Raw genomic sequence first — 22,306 nt, forward strand, 5'->3', positions numbered from 1 at the left:
ATGTGACGTATTCATACAACTTTATTTGTATACAGCTCCACACTGTTGTAGAAGTGTGAGTGAACGAAGGTGTTAGAATAAATATAACCCGTGTGGGCAGGTAGAGAAAGGAAAACTAGAGTCAGGACAACAGAAGGAATAACTGATGATGAGGTGGCTGTACACACTGATCGGGTACACAGAGGGATGGTGTCATATTCAGAGCTAGCAAATATCATAATGATAATAAAAGTAAATCTGAATTACTGTCAGAAACATTTGTACAGAGAACCTTAATAACAAAGAAACAGAGGAAGGGAAACGACTTTACAGAGAAATATCAAAATACTTCAGGATGAAGAAGACACTGAAGAAGATCCAGTGTGAGGAAGGTTTCCAGCAGCTGAATCTGAGCCACAAACAAGAAAAATCCACTCCACTCAGTATTAGCATGGTGTACCTAATAAATCGTCCAGTGAGTGTGAATGTAATTTTTAACAAAACCGTTTGAAAAACAAAAGTTATTTATATTTATGAACATGTTGCTTTCAGAAAAGTCACATTTCATCAAATAACTTGAGATATAGTCCACGTTTCCATGGTAACATCATCAGAGCCGTCCGATGGCCGTCCGACTGCGGTCTGGAGTGTGGGGCCTCCCTGCTGCTGCGGAGTTGGAGCGGTCTGCTTCTCCCCACCGCAGGGAAAAGGGTAACACCACCTGGGTCTGGGTGCAGTTCCCCCCTCCAGGGGCAAGGATACCTAGACCTGGTTTGTAGAGTACACTTGGGGAGTGTGATCGTGTGTACAGCGTCTCTTTATGTCTGTCTCCACGTTGGTTGAGTGTGGAGTAAGTGCATATGAGAGCATGAGGGTGGGAATGGATGTTTGTGTCTGTGTGTGCCTGTATGTCTGTGTCTATATGTCAGGTTGGGTGTCAGACGCCACCTCTCTGGGGACATCTCAGGCCCTCCAAGGTTTGGAGGCCTATCTCCCCCCACCACCACTTCCCCTGCCAGTGGCGGACTCCCTCAGGTATCGGTGCGTTGGTGGTTCTTTGTGTCCGGGGATGGGCGCCCAGGTACACACCGGCTCACTCCTTGGCGGCCGCTTATCGGGGCCTGGAGCCTGGGGCTCGCTCGGGCCACTTCAGAGGTGGGGTGCCCCCGGCCTCTCGGCCTGGGGCTCGGTCACTCAGGCGCGGCTGGCTGCCGGCGGAGCTCACGGGCGCGTCACTGCAACTCCCCCTGGCTTCTGCTCCGCGGCTGCTGAGTGAGCCCTCATCTGGGACTCTCCTCAGCTCTTTCTGGGACAGTGGCGCGGCTGCCCCTCTGTTGGTCTTCCTTGGTCTCTTGTGTTCTGGGGGCCTCTGGATGTCTGGAGTTTTGATCTCCTCCATACCTGCTTCATGCCCTGGAGGACGGGGCTGTGGCCCCCCCCACACCCTCTAGCAGATCATTACATGAAGGAACCTTTTAAAAAAACAAGCGCGTCCATGCTCACAGGTGTACACACGGGTGATCACACCCACAAACTACACCCTTTTTGGCTCCTACCTCAAAGCACACTGTGTTCTGTTGATCTTATGTGCTGCACAATAATGTTTAACATTTAGTATTTACTGTCATATTCCCATATATCATTGTGATGCTGTTTATTCTATTACTCTTGTTCTCTTCTGCTTGTTTTCTTTTTTCTTTCTCAGCAGGTGATCCAGGTGATTGATATATGCATTTTTTTTTCTCTGCTCGTTCTGTTGGTTTTTGTCTTTTGCCCTTCTCCCCCGTCCCTCTTCTCAGCTGTTTCTCTTTCCCTCTTTCTTTCTCCCCTTCTTTCCCCCAGTCAAGTCTGTCCCGTATTCAGCAAGTGAAAATAAAATAAACAATAAAAGGTGAATCAAATGGACCATTATGGCAAGGCTGGGATGGTCAGTTTGGTAAAGTAAATCCGTTGGGCATCTTTCTTTGCCTTTAGACAACAATTCTGATGCAAAAGAGCCAAACGGGACAGGCAAAAAAAAAACCCCATCAGAGCAGCGTAACAACGGGAAAACCACGCCGACGGGTTGTTGGGAAACATGAAGTGAGCTGCAGCTTGGGGGAGGCTCAGAGGGGACTATGTACTAATGGGGGAGGGGGAGGGGGCGTTGTAGAGCTGGGGGGTCAAATATATGTAGGAACAGGAAGAGGTGTGTTTGGAGGCGTGGTCCTGCTCCTGAAATTCAGATAGTTTATCTCCAATTAATAAAGTCCCTCAAAGGCTTCCATACAGAGCAGACACGCTGGGCTCTGATTGGTCCTCACACTTAGACACTGTCTTCATGCTGGGAGGAAGCTGTAGGACTGAAGGGAACTGTGGACAGCAAGAAGATTCATGTTACTAACGGTGATCCCCTCAGAGCAGAGCAGACCTCACACACAACCGTCCTTCATCACTGACGACACAAAAGATTTTTAACCTCAGAGATGATCGATGATAGTTTAGGTTCTAATGAAGCTGTGAATGATGAGAGAGTTAAACACACTGAGCTGATGACGCGAATATTTATTTCAACTCCATCCACCAGCCTGCAGTTCCTCTGGTGTCCAGCAGAGGCAGCAATGAGTCAGTCGTCATAGACTCCCATATTACAATAAACTTGTTCACAGCCTGATACACACAACAGCTGTTTAAATCACGTTTTTGCATTATTGGGGGCGTGGCCTCTGTGACTGACAGGTGGATGGTGACGCAGGTGGCTGTAGCTGCTAGCTTCACCTTTATAATGACATCACAACACCATGGCTCACTGAAATAACAGAGTGCCAGAGGAGGCGGAGCCAGAGTAAAACTGAGCTCCAAATAACTAACAGCATGGAGGTCAAACTCAGAGAGAGCTTCACAGCATTTCTATTGTTTCTATTGTTTCTACTTTGTCTATCTGATCACTTCCTGTTTGTACTGCGCGCTCAGACGAGTTGCTGGTACTGCAGTCTGTACTGTGAACACTGATCACTGAAGTGCTTTTACCATCAGGGTCAGAGTGTGCCTACCATAGAGGGGCTCTTCCTCCGGTTTCTTCTCCTCCTCCTCTTCTTCGTTCCTCCTCATCGCCACATAAATGTTCTCCTCCTTCTCCTCCTCCTGACCTGTGAGCAGATTATCACTCAGTCAGGTCTCCTTATCAACGATCTGCTGTGGAGCCAGAGCTGTCTCTGATTGGCTGCCATACCTGTGGTTTTCTTCCTCTGAACCCTCCTCTTCCTCAGGATGAAGACCACGATGAAGAAGAGCAACAGAACCAGCAGGACGACGCAGACGGACACTGAAGACACCACATGGCTGCTGCTGCGGTCTGAGGACACAGAGACACAGCTGATCTTCACATCACAGCTGATGACGTCATGTGGTGGCAGAGGGAGCAGCTGAACATCAGCAGCTCTCCTGGTCTGAGTTTCTTAGGTGCTTACACCGTGGTTGTGAAGCAGCATTAGTTATACAGGTGAGCTAGCAGATGGTCACATGACTCGCACAGACTCACAGATCGTTACAATGAAGGCATGTTTGTGAGTGTTTCAGTGATGTGTGTTATTGTGTAACAGTTGTGATCAGGCATCCACACAATGTCCACCTGCACACAGGTTATCTTCATCATTATCATCATCAAGAAGTGTGTGTGTGTCATTGGTCAGTTCTTTTTGGGCTGTTTCCTGTTTTACTTTGTTTCTCTGGTTTCCTGGTGGACATATACCTGCTGCACTGTATGTGTCGTGGTTCTGGGTCGCTGAGTGTTTTTGGTTTTTGGTGTTATTATTACTGATCTTGGATTCCATCATGTTTTTGGTTTCTGTTTTCTACTTTGCTATGCAGTCTGTGCATGCCGTGTTTCCTGTTTTAATTTGAAAGTCTGTGTCTCATGGCACTGTTTCTGGTTTTGCTTCTCCTGGTCTCATGTGTGATTACTCCCAGCTGTGCTCTCCTCCTGTGCCCTCGTTATCCCTCAGTGTATTTTAGCTCAGTGTTGTGTCGTACCCTCGTTTTTCTGCGCGCACTCTCGTCGAGTCCCGGTTGTTTTTTCCCGGAGTGAGTCTCTTAGTTTCTAGGTTCCTGTTTGAAGTCTAGTTTCTAGTTCTGCATTTGAGGTTTTGGTTTGTTTTTCTCATTTTTATTGTTTTAAGAGTTGTTCAGCAACAAAACTGTGCCCTAAGTCCCCCCCACCCCCCTGTTTCTGAGTCCTGCGTTTTGGGTCCTTCATCTTACCTGCAACACAGCACTGAACTATGCGACCACGCAGCGGACGCAGCGGCATTCGCTCCATCAGAGGAGCTCCGGGAGGACATTATTTACACTGTGAATAAGCTATGCAACCAATGGCTGAATCATCCTCATACAGTACTTTTTGGCTCCACACCCTCCACCTTCACCCTCCAGCTACGGCTGCTCACCTGCTCCAACTGCTGGAGGATTTCTTGCCCGGCCCGCCGGATGTAACGCTACCCCGTCTGTCGGTTCCTCCATCTTCCCAGAGAAAGCGGTGTTCACGCCGCCACTACTCGTCGCTCGCTGAGCAAACCCTGGTGGTGAGTGAAAGTTTTTCGCACACTCAGCCTGGATTAATTTCTACAGTCAGTCTACGCTGAGCCTGTTAATTCTGTATCAGTCACTCCAGAGTCTGTGAACTCCCGATGTGAGGATTTCACTCTTAATTATCATTGTACGGTTCCCCGCACCTCGAAATTAGATAGCAAGACCACAAAGGTGCAAAAATAAAAAACAATATACATAAAGAAAATAAACAATATAAAAACACTATATACACAATGTATAAGCTAAAGGGAACATTGTGTATACAAGGGGGTGTATACACAATCATATAATATGATAAATAGGGTGGGCCGTGGTCATTAAGGATAGGGATGGTAAGATATTGCACAGGAGCAATAGCAGCGACAGAGTGCATGTATTGGAGAAGTCTGTTCTGACAGCCCACGGGAAGAAGCTGTTGGTTTTGCACCTGATGGATCTGAACCTTTTTCCAGAGGGCAGGATGTTGAAGAGGTGGTGGTTAAGATGGAGGCGGTCCTTTATAATCGCCCTGGCTCTGGAGACATCTTGAGCTGGCAATTAAGTCCAGGGAGGAGAGTGGACAGCCGATCACCTTCTCTGCAGTTCTGATGACCCTCTGGAGTCTCTTCTTGTCAGCTGTTGTGCAACCAGCGTACCACACTGTAATGGCGTGCACCAGCACGCTCTCGATAGTGGCTCAGTAGAAGGACACCAGGAGATCAGTCTGCAGCCTGTTCCATCTCAGAACCCTCAAGACGTGGAGGCGCTGCTGGGCTTTGTTCACCAGGGCTGATGTGTTTGTGGACCAAGATAGGTCCTTAGATATGTGGGTGCCGAGGAACTTAAAGGAGGGCACCCTCTCCACATAGTCACCTTTTATGGAGAGAGGAGGGGATCAGTTCTTGTTCTACAGAAGTCCATGACCACTTCCTTTGTTTTCTTGGTGTTTAGGGTGAAGTTATTGTAGCTACACCATTCGGTCAGTCGCTGGACCTCATCTCTGTAGGCGGTGTCATCATCGTTGGTGATGGGGCGCATGGTTGTGATGTGTCCTGTGTGTCGAAGCTTCGAAGCGTGTGTCGGGTAATCTCAGGGGAGTTTTCGTGAAGCGCGTATCAAGGCTTGCTTTGATTACGTGTGCAGTGACGTTCGAGCCCTCGCGGGCATCCGTACCATGTGACTGATTCAAGAACTGGCTCGCCAGAGCTTGGGCGAGTCAACCCAGCTACCTCTATCTTCAGCTGGAAGCTCTGGTGAGCTCATTCAGACAGCTGAGGACTGCATCTGGCTGGCACTGCCCGGACAGACTGCCTGCATTGGACAGCCCCAGCCGCTGCTGTCAAGTGAGGCTGTGTGCAGGCAGGAGTGGTGGTGCGGGTACCCAAAGTGCAGACACTCGGAGGCAAAATGTGAACTCAAAACCAGCTTTAATGCTGATCTCAAACGTAACACAACTAAAAACCACAAAATAAACTCACGCAGGCAGCCAGACCACAGTATAGATAAGGGTAGAGAGATGAGATAAGGGTAGAGAGATGAGAAGAGATAAGGGTAGAGAGATGAGAAGAGATAAGGGTTGCTCGCGACACGGACAAAGGAAAACACAGGGCTTAAATACACAGAGGGAGCAATCAGTGAATGGGAGACACAGTAGGGACAAATCAGTGCTAACAAGACAGGGAAGCAAAACCTGATACAATAACGTGAGACACGGACTTCAAAGTAAAACAGGAAACATAACACAGAGACGCAGACTTGACAAGGGGAGACAGCAACTAAGGAACACAGACGGAAAACAGAAAGCAGGACTCTAAAGAAGAAACTAAAAGACTAGAAAAGATAAATAATATCAAAAGCAAAAATCAATAATTATGAAAACTCAAAACTCTGGTTTGAAGACCCAGGTCTCCTGACAGCTGCGTCTCAAGCCAGCTGTGTGCGCTGTGCAGCAGCAGTTAGCGTAGCCTCAGCCAGAGGTCTCCACACCTGCTGGCCCTGCGTCTGTCTCCGCTGGGCACTCTGAGGGTCCAAGGGGCCCGTCCAGCTGTCGGAGGCTCAGGAGAGTCCATCAAGCCATCAGCGCAACCACATCCATCGCCTGCAGCAGCCATGTTGCCGGCTGCTCATCTGCCAGGGGCTGCTCCACCTCTTCTCTGCCAGAGGTCCCCACACCTGCTGGCCCTGATACGCTGTCACCTTCTGGACCGTTTTCATGTCACCACTGCTTTCTGCAAGGTTGGCATCTGGACTTGCTTTGCCTAAGCCGCCGCTTTCCTCCCGGCCAGCCCCCTGAACTGTTTTGTCTCTGTCGTTGGCCTCTTGGTCAACGTCCTGAAGTGTTCTGTGCTTTGAGGGTCTCGAAAAGCGCTATATAAATGCAATCCATTATCCATTCATCCATCCATCCGCTTCCGCTTATCCTTTTCAGGGTCGCGGGGGGCGCTGGAGCCTATCCCAGCTGTCATAGGGCGAGAGGCGGGGTACACCCTGGACAGGTCACCAGTCTGTCGCAGGGCCATCACACAGGGACAGACAACCATTTGCACTCACATTCATTCGCACATTCGCACCTAGTGGCAATTTGGATTATCCAATTAACCTATCCCCACAAGCTGCACGGTGGTTAGCACTATTGCCATTTGACCGCAGAACTGAAGAAGCTTCTCGGATGAAACGTCTTCTTAAAGTCCAGACGCTTTTCTTTCCAAGCTCCTTAGACTACGATCACCTGGATGATTGAGAACCTTCACAGACATGTCCTTCAATGCACATATTAAACAAATATGTAAGACTGCTTTCTTCCATTTGTGCAACATCTCTAAAGTTAGAAATATCCTGTCTCAGAGTGACGCTGAAAAACTAGTTCATGCATTTATTACTTCCAGGCTGGACGACTGTAATTCATTATTATCAGGATGTCCTAAAAACTCCCTGAAAAGCCTTCAGCTAATCCAAAATGCTGCAGCAAGAGTCCTGTTTTCAGGCCCCGCTTCTGTGGAACCAGCTTCCAGTTTGGATTCAGGAGACAGACACTATCTCTACTTTCAAGATTAGGCTTCAAACTTTCCTTTTTGCTAAAGCATATAGTTAGGGCTGGACCAGGTGACCCTGAATCCTCCCTTAGTTATGCTGCAATAGACGTAGGCTGCCGGGGGATTCCCATGATGCATTGAGTGTTTCCTTTCCAGTCACCTTTCTCACTCACTATGTGTTAACAGACCTCTCTGCATTGAATCATATCTGTTATTAACCTCTGTCTCTCTTCCACAGCATGTCTTTATCCTGTCTTCCTTCTCCCACCCCAACCAAACACAGCAGATGGCCCCGCCCCTCCCTGAGCCTGGTTCTGCAGGAGGTTTCTTCCTGTTAAAATCATGCAAATGGTCCAGAATGCTGCTGCTCGCCTGCTGACAGAGACAAACGTGAGCACATTACCCCTGTTCTTGCCTCTTTAAAAGATTTAAATGGCCTGGCTCCTTCTTACCTGTCAGAACTTCTACACCTGTCTCTCAGATTCAGCTGACCAGTCGCTCATCGCTGTCCCCATGACTAGATTGAAACACCGGGGCACTGAGCTTTCACTGTTGTGGCCCCCAGATCATGGAATAAGCCCCCCTCCATATTAGGTTGGCCCCAACACTTGAAATCTTCGAATAACTTTCAAAAACAACTTTTTTCTGAGGCTTTTTAGGAGTCATAGTCAGCTTGTAGTCAGTCTTAGTCAGTTTTTGGTTTCTTTTAATCTTCTTTACTTAGTTAATTCTATTTATTGTATATTTTATTCATGAATTAATATTTAATGATTCATTTTTATTTTTTTCATGTATTTATTTATTTTGTTATTTAATTTTCTTTGTCTGTCTAATGTATGGTTTTAAAATCTGACTGTTTTTACTGGAAACCACTTTGGTCAACCGTGCTGTTTTTACAGTTTTCCCCCTTTATCTCTTTTATTGAGACAGCCATGCTGTTTTTAATCTGCTCTATAAATAAAGTTGGATTGGAAGTACTGCATGGTAGAAATATACCTGACTCTAATAATATGTACTGCTTGGTGAAGTGACATGTACATATGTACGTATTTGTACACGTATGACAGTAAAAGTGTGGTACTTTGTGTACCACCCTCCTGTGTCTTCAGTCACTGCAGTGTGTTCCTCTCAGCAGGATGTGATGCAATAACAAAGACAGGAAGTCTAATGGCTCACCTGTCACCTGCAGCAGGAAGTCTTTGGTCTGCAGTCTCGACCCAGTCTTATCAAACACCTCCAGCGTGTAGTTTCCGGAGTCTTGGGTCTGAAGTCGGCTGAACTCGAGCGAGCCGTCAGAGAGCATCGAGCAGCGTCCGTGGGAGCACGTGCTCCGGTTCCAGTTCAGCAGCAGGTGAGGGATCTGAGTCCACCTGACGTCGTACCCGCGTGCCCTCGGGTCCCCCTGCAGGCCTGAGGCCAGCATGACTCTCGTGCTGCTGTTGGCAGACACTCTGATGATGTCTGCAGCGCTAGCTGGGGTCAAAGGTCACAAACATTTCATTTTCAGTCCCGTTATAACCATTTATGCAAACACTACATTACCCATGAACCCCTGCTGCTGCGCTTATAAATCAGACCAGCATCTGATTGGTTAGATTTTTAGGGTATTTTTGTAGTTTTGTGTTCTGCAGACACAGAGCTCTGTGATTGGCTGTCATCAGAGAAGTGGATCTTGGGAGTTGTAGTTGTAGTAACCTGTTCTTTCATGTTTTGCTGAAATTTAATGATCCCAGTTCATCGACTCATTTTCCCCTCACCCCCAGGGTGGGGGTACCTGAGGAGTCTTCCTGTTAAAATGGAGTTTTTCCTTTCCACTGTTGCCAAGTGCTCGCTCATAGGGGGTCGTCTGATTGTTGTGGTTTTCTCTTTATCATTGTAGTGTCTTTACCTTAAAATGTAAAGCGCTTTGAGAAAAAACTAGAAACTGAGAACTAGAAAAACTTGGAAGCTACCAGAGAAACATGCAAAGACACAGCAGGAGAGAACAAAACCAAGAACAAGGCAAGACTGACAATAAATAGAGATCGAAAATGTGACGTCATTCAGGGGTAAAACCGCAAAGGATTCTGGGAACTCGTGCCAAGAGGTACTAGCGCACGCAGGCTTTCACATGAAAACAGTCACACAGCGATAAAAAGAAACACAAAAATGGCAAGAAGCTGTTGTATTATTAACTGCAGTAGCCGGTCGCATGACAGCCACGGGAAGCCGACGGTAAAGAGATCGTTGTTATCGGATTACGTCGTTGAAGAGAAATTGTTCGAGCCATGTTTCCGAAGTAACAAAGAGGCGACGAAGGACACACCCCACCCATCCTTCAAATTCGGGGAAAAGGAGGACGCATTTGTCGGCTGCATCTGGTGGAGTCTACGGATTTGGACAGCCTTCGTCGTGTTGCTGTGACGTAATCGGACTACAAATGCGGCCTCAGGAGGATGCAGCCCATGAATTTGGGCACGACCACAGACACGAGAGCAGGAACAGGAAACAAGCTACCAGAGAAAAACTGAACCACACTGAGCTTCGAGCCATCGTAAAATGCAGCAGTCACACTGAACTGAGCACGCTGGGTGACCGTGACAGGAAGCTTTATTATGATTCTCTATTGGTCTGATGGTGTTCCTGTCAGAGCTCTGAGGTCTGCTGCTCATGTTTCATATCAGAACTGTGTGGCGGAGGAGCGGTGCAGTGAGCTCAACGGGGCGGTGCTGGAGAGGCAGGTGGGAACACAGCTGATGGAGTTTGGGGCTGATGACGTCTTTTGTAGCTGCCGTCATAGGCAACTCTCGCATTTAAGTTCATTTTATTAGATATGTAAGGTTGAAACAATTAGTAGTTGAAATATTAAGAAATAAATCAATAGTAATTCATGTTTTGTTCACTGGATTTATATGTTTAAATGTGTTATTTTTACTAATTGTGCAATTAGATAGGAACCTTTTCTATAGTTCCGTCTGTTGTTGCTAAGAGGGTATTTTTTGGCTGGCACACTCAGCAAGCTAATTGAGACGAGCCACGAGGTTTGCACGTCCACAGTAAGACAAATAAAAGAGTGCCTTTTTTGGACCTCCCCACGATGTAAGGATTAAAGTTTTATTCCCTTTGAGTGAGGCCAATGAGTTCTGACGGCATTGTATCGGCTGTGGTTGGACATCATTACATGTGAAGGCATGTCGAAGAATCCTCCTGTCCGAAATAAATGTCAGTTAAAACACAAAGAACAAGTTGAGCTTTATTACGACTCGAGGGGAGTAACAGTCAGAACTCAGCCTGCTTCGTGCTGGAGGAGAGAGAAGGAGAAAGAGGTCTGCCGCAGCGGAGCCGAGCGGGAGCGGAGCTGAGCCGAGCCGACAGCGCGCCGGGTCACGTGATTAAGCTCGCGTCTCTCTCAAGCATCAAAGACACTCAAACACACACACAAACATCTCATAAAGCAACCAGAGTCCAGCGGTGCAGCTTGGTTAAGCTACAAAGAAGTAACACGTTTATACAAGTTAAATGTGAAGAGTAGATTTCTTTAGCTCATCTTAAAGGGACTCTGTCAAGTAATGAAGGGGGAAGTGTGGTGGTTTGGAGTAAAAGTTTAAGCTCATATTATTGTTGTTTATGCTAAGTAACTGTAATTAAGGTACGTTTAAGTTGATTATAAGGGTTTGCTTCTTTTTAAGACTGCATTAGATATTTAAAGGTCACATTATAGTATTTTGTTTGACATTGAAGGTTACTTTCTGTTTTACTACAAGTGAAGGGCAATTTACTATTTTGGTTTAAGAGTTTGTGACATACGTTTAAGTTGACTCTTTAAAGTAAAGCAATTTAAGGTCCTAGGTGCTTCATAAGGTGACTATTCACGTATTTAAGTTGACCTAGGTGACTTGAGTGTAGTATAATACCTTTGACTGTCTGTGACATGGAGCAAGAAGGCTGTGACACTGAAGCTGTGGAGCAGCAAGAAGCCTTTAAAGAAGGAAGTAGTTTGCCAGAACCATGCACAAGTAAAGCTACTAAAGAAGGAAGTTTGAGGAAAAGTCAAAGAGTTAAGAAGTTCACTGAAAGGGGCCAAGCACTACATGATGAAAAGGTGAACAAGCTTCAAGCTCGCTTTAAAGTCAGTTATGAAATGTGGAAAGTTGTTGCAAAACAAGGCAAAAGGGCACTTGAAGAACCTGTTAGTGCAAAACTTAAAGAGCTTATCGGCCGAGTTGAACATACCTCGGCAGAAGTGAAACAAGTTTATGATGAACTGCGCAATCATGAAACTCCTGATGCAGACACTCGCCGCAGAGTGGACACCTGTGATGCGGTTTCTCAAAAGATGATAAAGCTAGCTCAAGAAAAATTAGCAGCAGAAGAAGACGAAGAACTTTCTGAGAGAATGGTTCACTGGAGTGATATAGGATCAGCATTCAATTCTGCCGCCTCTCAAAGATCCAAAGGTTCGAATAGCAGGCAATCAAGAAGCTCAAGTATGTTGTCTGTAAAGAGGCAAGAAGCAGCTGCAGAGCTTGCGGCTACTGAAGCAACTCTGAAGATTATGGAGGAATTGGAAAGTGAACGAAAGGCACTTGAAATCCTTGAAGCAGAGAATGCTGAGAAACAGAAGGCCTTAGAGCAAAAGCGAAGAGAGCTTGAAAGGCTAGAAACAGTAAAGAGAATGAATGCTGCTAAAGCACGTTTGAAAGTGTAAAATGAAGAAGGAAACTCAGATGAAGAAATATCAGACCTTCTGCATGAAAGGAGCAAACGGAGAAATGTCACAGCTAAACCGATGAATCAGTTTGCACATTCGCAACTTAATGCAAATGCAGAGCCGTTTGATATGCCACAGGCCAACTCAAGGTCACAACCAAGAGAAAGCAAACAGGAAGATAGTACCACAACATTGGCCCAAGCACTAGCTGAGTCCATTCATATAAGTCGCCTACCAGTACCAGAACCTACAGTCTTCAACGGAGATCCTCTCAAGTACAAGGATTGGAAAATGTCGTTTCAAATGCTGATAGACAGGAAGAACATCCCAGTGAATGAAAAGATTTACTATCTTCACAAGTATGTTGGAGGACCGGCGAGAAAGGCTGTTGAGAGTTATTTTCTGTTGGGAACAGAGCATGCTTATTACTCAGCATGGAACATTTTGGAGGAAAGATATGGAAGTTCATTTGTAATCACCAAGGCTTTCAGAGATAAGTTGACATCATGGCCAAGGATTGGGAACAAGGATAGCGTTGAACTTCGAGAATTTTCAGATTTTCTCAGAGGATGTGAAGCGGCCATGCTTCAGGTTAAAGGTCTTGAAGTTTTGAATGACTGCAATGAGAATCAGAGAATGCTAAGCAAGCTACCTGATTGGTTGTCAGCAAGATGGAATCGAAAGGTCATTGAAATTGAAGAACAAGATGGTTCTTTTCCAACATTTAGCCACTTTGTTGACTTCATTGCGAGAGAAGCCAAGATTGCGTGCAATCCAGTAACATCGCTTCATGCACTCAAAGCAGGTGACTCAGAGAAAATGAAATCTTCCAAGACAAGAAGTGTTGGAGCGAAGGTGCTAGTGAGTGCTGCAGAAGAGACGTCCAACACAAAAAAATGTGTGTTTTGTGAAAGCTCAAATCATAGCATTCACACATGTAGGAAGTTTATGGACAAGGTCTTGAGTGAAAGAGTCAAGTTTGTGCAAACTAGGGGACTGTGCTTTGGATGCCTAGGCTTTGGACACCAATCAAAGAAATGTGAAAAGAGAAAGATGTGTGACACATGTAAAGGGAAACACCCGACATGTTTGCATGAGGAACGAGACAAAACCTCAAAGAAAAAGAAAGAAAAGGAAAGTGACAATGAACCACAAATGAAAGAGATGGAAGGCAATAAAGAGAGTAGAGAAACCAAACCCAGGAAGCACCAAGTGAAGCAATATCAAACCGTGTGATTCAAAGTGACAGAAGTAATCTCACATCTACAATCATTCCAGTTTGGTTATCCACAACAAGCAATCCTGAACATGAGATTCTTCTCTATGCTCTTCTTGATAGCCAAAGTGACACGACATTCGTCTTGAAGGAAAAGGCAGATGCTCTGGATGCGGAGAAGAAATGTGTGCAGTTAAAGCTCTCGACAATGTCTTCTAAAGACACTTTGGTACCAAGTCAAAGGCTGTCTGGGTTGTAGGTCAGAGGTTTCTCTTCTTCAAGGAGAATTCCTCTTCCTGTGACATACACAAGAGAGTTTATTCCTGCGAATTTGAGTCATATTCCCACACAAAGGACAGCAAGAGCGTGGCCACACTTAAAGCACCTGGCTGAAGAAATCGCTCCACTGATTGAATGTGACGTAGGCCTGCTCATTGGTTACAATTGTTCACAAGTGTTGGTACCCAGAGAAGTTGTGGCGGGAAAAGATAATGAACCTTTTGCCCAAAGAACAGACCTTGGCTGGACAATAGTTGGAGGAACTAATCCATGTGTTGACTATGGGGACGCCATAGGATGTAGCCACAAGATCATTGTCAAGGAAGTGACACCCAATCAGTCAGCTGAGCAGTTGGTCAAAGAAGTGCAATACGTCTGTCGCACACAAGTCAAAGAGGTGGTCACATCTGCAGATGTAATTAAAGTGCTCGAGTCCGACTTCAATGAAAGAAAGGTGGAAGATTCACACTTCTCACAAGAAGATTTAAGGTTCATCTCCATAATGGAAGAAGGAGTGAAGATGAAAGCAGATGGACACTGTGAGTTACCTTTGCCATTTAAGGAAGACAGACCAAGTCTGGCAAACAACCGGAGCTGTGCAGAACACAGACTCAAAAATTTGAAGAGAAGATTTGAGAAGGACAAACAATACCACAAAGACTACACAGAGTTCATGAGAGAGACTATAGAGCGTGGTGATGCAGAAAGAGTTCCCTCTATAGACTTGGACAAAGGCCCTGCCTGGTACATTCCACACCATGGAGTGTATCATCCTCAAAAGCCTGGCAAAATAAGAGTGGTGTTTGATTGTTCAGCAAAGTACGGAGGGGTGTCCTTGAACGACTACCTGCTTACAGGGCCAGAGTTAACCAACTCTCTGGTGGGGGTCCTGTGCCGATTTCGGAAAGGTCCAGTTGCAGTGATGTGCGACATTGAGCGCATGTTTCATCAATTCAGAGTCAGAGAAGAAGATCAAAATTACTTTCGCTTCTTGTGGTGGGACAATGGAGACTTCAACTCTACTCCATCTGTCTATCGCATGCGCGTACACTTGTTTGGAGCTGCTTCTTCCCCTGCCTGTGCGAACTTTGGTCTCAAGTATATTGCTGCACAAGGTCAAGGCAAGTTCAGTGAAGCTACCATAAGATTCATTGAGCGAAATTTTTATGTGGACGATGGTCTTATCAGTTTCCACTCAGAAGAAGAGGCGATTCGTTTGGTGAAGGAAGCAAAGGAACTTTGCAGCACAGGAGGCTTGCGACTTCACAAGTTTGTTTCAAACAGGAAGCAAGTGCTTAATTCGCTGCCAGAAGAAGACTGTGCAGAAACAGTAAGAAAAGACTTGTCACTGGGCGAGCAACAAATTGAAAGAGCCCTAGGCTAGGTGTCAAATGGTGCATCGACTCGGATCATTTCCAGTTTCGAGTAGTTGTGAACGAGCAGCCACTTTCCAGAAGAGGAGTGTTGTCCACAGTAGCCTCTATTTACGATCCACTTGGCTTTGTGGCACCTTTTGTTCTACTTGGGAAGCAGATACTACAGCAAATGTGTCGAGAGAAAGCAGATTGGGACGAACCACTCACAAGCGATCTGAAGTCACGGTGGGAGTCCTGGTTGTTGGATCTAAAAAATCTAGCAGATGTCAAAATTGACAGATGTTACGTGCCAAAGGATTTTCAAACAGTTCAGAAGTACGAGCTTCACCATTTCTCAGATGCAAGTGTTTCAGGGTATGGTGTTTGTACGTACCTGAGAGCTGTCAGTGAAGCAGGACAAGTCCACTGCACTCTTGTCTTTGCCAGTCCAGAGTAGCACCCACGAAGGTTACTACGGTGCCAAGATTGGAGCTGTCTGCAGCAGTTGTAGCAGTGCGGATTAGTGACATGCTCAAAGCAGAGTTGGAGCTAGAAGATGCTCAAGAATTCTTCTGGACAGATTCTCAAGTTGTTTTGGGATATATCAACAACGATGCGAGACGTTTCCATGTTTTCGTTGCAAATCGCATTCAGCGTATTAAGCAAAGCACTCAACCGATGCAATGGAAGTTTGTGGTATCAGATCTCAATCCAGCAGACCATGCCTCGCGCGGACTGAAGGCCAAAGACCTCATTACCTCCAACTGGTTTAGTGGTCCAAGTTTTCTTTGGCAAGAGAAACTTCCCCACGAAGAAGTCAAGGTGGGGAAACTTGATGCAGAGGATCCAGAAGTACGCAAAGTTGTTGTACTCCATACAACTACAGAAACAAATTCTTTGGCAGAACGTTTTCTGAAATTCTCCAGTTGGTCAAGGTTGGTCAAAGCTATGGCAAGACTTCTCAGATTTGTGAAAGAGTTTAAGGGCTTGGAAAGGAGAAGCAATAAAGCCACTAACCTTGAAGAAAGGAAAGAAGCCGAGCTTAAAGTCATATCCATTGTACAAAGATCAATCTTCTGCAAGGAAATCAAGGCACTTCAAACGCGAAAGGATCTACCCAAGGACAGAACAAATAGACTCTATCGACTCGATCCCTTCCTGGATAAGAAGGGTGTTCTTAGAGTGGGAGGTAGATTAGAGCGTTCTACATTGCAGCCACACGTCAAGCACCCGGTCATCTTACCAAAGACTTGCCATATCGCAAAGTTACTGATTGATCACTATCATCAGCGGGTGAAACATCAAGGACGGGGCATGACGATAAATGAGCTGAGATCGAACGGAATATGGATACTAGGATGCAGTCAAGCAGTATCATCCTTTATCTACAACTGTATTAAGTGCAGGAAATTCAGACGTCGAGCAGAAGAGCAAAAGATGGCAAACCTACCAAGTGAGAGAATGGAGACCACCCCTCCCTTCACGTATTGTGGGATGGATTGTTTCGGCCCATTCTACATTAAAGAAGGAAGAAAAGAACTGAAGCGTTACGGGCTTCTGTTTACCTGTCTATGCTCTCGTGCGGTGCACATAGAGCTACTTGATGATATGTCAACCGACGCTTTTCTAAACTCACTGCGTTCTTTCATCGCTTTGCATGGGAATGTACGTCAGTTGCAGTCAGATCAAGGCACCAATTTTGTTGGAGCCAGACGTGAGTTTCTGGAAGCATTAAAGGAAATGGATCAGGAAAGTTTGAAACAGCTAGGCTGTGAGTTTGTGATGAATCCTCCCTCTGCCAGTCATATGGGTGGAGCCTGGGAAAGGCAAATTCGTACGATCCGAAGTGTATTGACAACCATTCTGGATCAGTCATCCAGATCATTGGACAGTTCATCTCTAAGAACCTATCTTTATGAAGTGATGGCGATAGTTAACAGCAGACCTATCACCCCACATTTACTCAACAATCCTACTGGACCTCAGCCACTTACACCTAATCTTCTGTTGACCATGAAGACGTCAGTAATACTGCCACCACCAGGAGACTTTGTAAAGGAAGATTTGTATCTTCGCAAAAGATGGCGTAGAGTTCAGTACTTGGCCAATGAATTTTGGCACAGATGGAAGAAAGAGTACTTATTGAGCCTACAACAAAGACAAAAGTGGCACAAAACAAACAGAAATGCAAAGATCAATGACATAGTGATCGTACAAGATGACCAAGCATCAAGAAATGACTGGAAGTTGGCCAAAGTTGTTGCCATACACCCGAGTGAAGATGGATGTATACGCAAAGTACAACTGTTAATGAGTGACTCATTGTTAGATGACCATGGAAAGAGACTGAGTAAACCAGTTCTACTTGACAGACCTATACACAAGACTGTGACACTATTAGAAGTTGATTAGTTTACATTTCATAAGTTCATGGGTGGAAATCACAAGTGATTTGGTGGGAGTGTAGCTGCCGTCATAGGCAACTCTCGCATTTAAGTTCATTTTATTAGATATGTAAGGTTGAAACAATTAGTAGTTGAAATATTCAGAAATAAATCAATAGTAATTCATGTTTTGTTCACTGGATTTATATGTTTAAATGTGTTATTTTTACTAATTGTGCAATTAGATAGGAACCTTTTCTATAGTTCCGTCTGTTGTTGCTAAGAGGGTATTTTTTGGCTGGCACACTCAGCAAGCTAATTGAGACGAGCCACGAGGTTTGCACGTCCACAGTAAGACAAATAAAAGAGTGCCTTTTTTGGACCTCCCCACGATGTAAGGATTAAAGTTTTATTCCCTTTGAGTGAGGCCAATGAGTTCTGACGGCATTGTATCGGCTGTGGTTGGACATCATTACATGTGAAGGCATGTCGAAGAATCCTCCTGTCCGAAATAAATGTCAGTTAAAACACAAAGAACAAGTTGAGCTTTATTACGACTCGAGGGGAGTAACATCTTTGCTTCCCCTTTTTAGTGAGACGGGAGAGGAGCGGAGGCGAGGCTGGGATCAGCTGAGACGGGAGCTGTCCAGACGGTGGACTGTCAAAACTAATAACCAAAAACCTTCTGCAGTAACGTACTGTGTGTGTGCGTGTGTAAAGTGCATCCCACAAACTGTTTCAGGTGTTTGCTGAACACTCGTTTCTGCCTTTAACCTCGACGGCCTGTCACGATTGGCTCTGTGAGCTGTTTGATCATTGGCTGCGTCTGTGATCAGGGTCATTAATAATCTGAACCTTTGTGTTTGTTCAAAGAAGCCGAGGTCACTGACCGTCACTCTTCATCATCATCATCAGTAACCACACCACCACCAACATGGCTGCAGGCTCCGCCCCCTCAGCTGTCAGTCACTGTAAAAAGGAAACAGACACTTTAAGTGGTCAGAGAGTGTGTTTTTATAAATACAGCTGCAGTGTCTGTGGCTCTTCCTGGTCATGTGACCTAAACCACAGCTCTCATAGGTCACTGCTCACATCTGCTTTCTGCTCTGAGCCTGTGGTCAGTCTGTGTTATATTCAGGGCTGCTTCTCCTCAGATGACCCTTTGAGTGTTTGGTAAATGGACTGGTTCTTATACAGCTCTATCTGAGCACTCAAAGTGCTGTACACAACTCGTTCACTCACCCAATCACACCAGCACTTCTCTAAGTTTGTAGTGCTGTCTAACTAACATTAATACACACATGGATTCTTGGCCAAGGATATTTGGCATGCAGACTGAAGCAGACTGGGATCGACCCACCAACCTTCCAGTTAGTAGCTGCTCTACCACCTGAGCTACAGCCACCCCTGTAGCTTGTGTCCTTAAAGATCACTCAAGGTAACCTCAGCCTGTACGTGACATCACCCGCATCACCTGGTCTAATGGTGACACCCTGCTACCATCCATCCATCCTTCATCCATCCATCATCCATCCATCCTTCATCCATCCATCATCCATCCATCCATCCATCCATCCTTCATCCATCCATCATCCATCCATCCATCATCCATCCTTCATCCATCCATCCATCCTTCATCCATCCATCCATCCATCCATCCTTCACCCATCCATCCATCCATCCATCATCCATCCATCCATCCATCCATCCTTCATCCATCCATCCATCCATCCATCCATCCATCCATCCATCCATCCATCCTTCATCCATCCATCCATCCATCCATCATCCATCCATCCATCCATCATCCATCCATCGATCCTTCATCCATCCATCCATCCATCCTTCATCCATCCATCCATCCATCCATCCATCCATCCATCCATCCATCCATCCATCCTTCATCCATCCATCCATCCATCCATCCATCCATCCATCCATCCATCCATCCATCCATCAATCCATCCATCCTTCATCCATCCATCCATCCATCCATCCATCCTTCATCCATCCATCCATCAATCCATCCATCCATCCATCCATCATCCATCCATCCATCCATCCATCCATCATCCATCCATCGATCCTTCATCCATCCATCCATCCATCCTTCATCCATCCATCCATCCATCCATCCATCCATCCATCCATCCATCCATCCATCCATCCATCCTTCATCCATCCATCCATCCATCCATCCATCAATCCATCCATCCTTCATCCATCCATCCATCCATCCATCCATCCATCCTTCATCCATCCATCCATCAATCCATCCTTCATCCATCCATCCATCCATCCATCCATCCTTCATCCATCCATCATCCATCCATCCATCCATCCATCCATCAATCCATCCATCCATCCATCCATCCATCCATCCATCCATCCATCCATCAATCCATCCTTCATCCATCCATCCATCCATCCATCCATCCATCAATCCATCAATCCATCCATCCATCCATCCATCCATCCATCCTTCATCCATCCTTCATCCATCCATCCATCCTTCATCCATCCATCCATCCATCCATCCATCCATCCATCCATCCTTCATCCATCCTTCATCCATCCATCCATCCATCCATCCATCCTTCATCCATCCATCCATCCATCCATCCTTCATCCATCAATCCATCAATCCATCAATCAATCAATCATTCCCTCTGTTCGTTTATCCTCTGGACACTCTCAGGTAAGATTAATCATCTCTCCTCATATGAGGGTGAACCCGGGTCGGGTCCTGGTGCCAGACCTGAGAGGGGGTCTCAGCAGTGAGCTGTGGTGGCTCGGAGATCATCCATGGGGATAAAACCAGTATGAAAGCTGAGTCTGGGTGCCATGGCAACAGCACCTCAGAGTGACAAAAAGCCAGCAGTGACAAACATAATCATAATATAAATATAGCCATGATGTAAATGTAATATAATGTAACATAGAAGTTGAAGCTCGCTGCGGTCAGAGGGGAAGTAAACTCACGCTGAGACTGAAATGGGGCCTGTGGGCCTGCGGTGTCACTCTGACACATGAACAGGAAGTGAGCCCTGCAGCATGCACGGAGCATGCTCAGTGAGGCTGCTGCTGAGCCCTCGCTGGTTTCAGTCTATTCAGGTGAAGGTGTAGAGACTGCCCCCCCCTCACCGTGCTGTGAGACTGCAGAGGGGTCTCAATGCCCCTGTTCGATGACTGCCCCCACACCTCAGTGTGTATTAATAAACCACAGCCTCTCTCTCAGACATGAGGGGAAGTGAGAGTGGAGCGTGTGGTCAGCGCTGCTCGGCAGCATCAGCCCTGTGACAGGAACGTCTCCACACTGCGTCCGTGTTTCACAGTCACAAACATCTGTGCACAGCTGTGCTCTGTCTTCAGGGTCGGAGGTCAGAGTTAGCATCATGCTATCAGCTCTGTGCATTTATGGGAATCAGCTGATCGAAACTGAGGTTTGAACACAGCTGGATCTGTGTGTGTTTGAAATGTGTTGATAGTAAAAGCACTGCAGTGATGATGGGACGACCTTCCCCGGATCCCTCACAGCTCAGCCCAACATCTGGAACATCTGGGCTCTGCTGTTCGATCAGGTCCAGCTGCAGAGCTGCTGATGACGACTGTCTCTGAGACACGTCTCCTTCATCCCTGTAACCGTGGAAACCTGAACTCATGTCAAACTGAGAGCAGAGAGTCGGCCACACTGATGTTACCGACGCGTTCTAAAGGTTCTTTAAAGAACGCAGAACAAATGAGACATCGTGTCATCACAGCATCAGTGATCCCTGCAGGAAACCAGCACAGAGGCGGATCCAGACAGGAAGCAGTTAAAGACACCCTGAAGGACTTTGGCAAAGGGTTAATGTTCAGGAAGAGAAGAAGAAGAAGCTCCCTGACGTCGTGTTCACGTTTCATCTACGTTACTTTCTTTCTTTAGTTTCTAGCTCTGTAGTCTCCTTCTCCTCAGTGACCACAGCACTTCCAGCCTTGTTCATTATATTTTATCATGGTGCCCTTGTACACAGCCCCACAGTGTTTCCTGTAACTCAAACTTCTTATATTGGTTTCTACACTTTTGCATCTTTGTTGTTTTGCTACCTAATGTCGCCGTGAAAGCAACTGCACAATGACAATACTTAAGTTTATACTTTTATTGATTCACAGTTTGTCAGTCCAGTTTCTAGTTGACTGTTTCAGTTGAAATGTTTGAATTTAATTATTTATTAGTTGACATAATAAAGTCTGACTCTTCTTTATAATCATGTACAGGGTGTTTAGTCCAAAGCAGAATTAATAAAGGCTGTCGGTCATGTGGACGTCCGTTTGTCAGACAGATGAAGTTGAACCTGCTCAGACTCACCGTGCTGTCACACTTCATCACAGGCTCCTGCTATTAGATCTTATTAGATTGTAGTTCCTTCTGTAAAAACTCCAAATGATTCCAGTTTCCTAAACTCTGGTTTCTGTCTGAAGTGTCTGAGTGTGCTGACGGTGGCGTGGAGGCTGGTGTTAGTCGTGAGGATCGTTTCCTCACACAGACTCTGAGCCTCTCTGAGAACATGCCCAACTCCTCCAAACAGCCACAGGAGCACATGAAGAAGAAGAAGAGATGATGGAGGTCCTACCTGTGAGAGTCAGAGGGTGTCAAAGAGCAGGTGAGCTGCAGAGGATCAGTGTGAAGGTCAGACAGCAGCGCAGTGACAGAGTGAGGAAGAAAGCGCCCACAGTTTCACGTCTGCACATCAAAGTCAGTGCCGGGCTCTTATTGTGGCGGGGTGAGTGCTGCTTTTATTGCAGTGGTCTGAGTCCCGTGACAGGCTCCTCACACTCTGAGTGCA

At 46.1% G+C, this 22,306-nt stretch overlaps 1 protein-coding gene across 1 annotated transcript; it reads right to left on the bottom strand.

Annotated features, from left to right (window-relative positions):
- Positions 1–1,151: 1,151 nt before the first annotated feature.
- Positions 1,152–22,210, bottom strand: LOC309715278 (uncharacterized protein). The gene is made up of 6 exons (XM_082548274.1): positions 22,094–22,210; positions 18,371–18,449; positions 8,733–9,029; positions 3,191–3,313; positions 3,012–3,107; positions 1,152–2,331 (listed from the first exon to the last, which is right to left on the bottom strand). Exons 2-6 carry the CDS (start codon positions 18,414–18,416, stop codon positions 2,285–2,287), a joined length of 609 nt encoding a protein of 202 aa, XP_082404400.1. The 5' UTR covers positions 18,417–18,449; positions 22,094–22,210; the 3' UTR covers positions 1,152–2,284.
- Positions 22,211–22,306: the final 96 nt, after the last annotated feature.

Source organism: Aulonocara stuartgranti (assembly GCF_965226115.1).
Source record: "Aulonocara stuartgranti genome assembly, chromosome: 10".
Classification (NCBI taxonomy): domain Eukaryota; kingdom Metazoa; phylum Chordata; class Actinopteri; order Cichliformes; family Cichlidae; genus Aulonocara; species Aulonocara stuartgranti.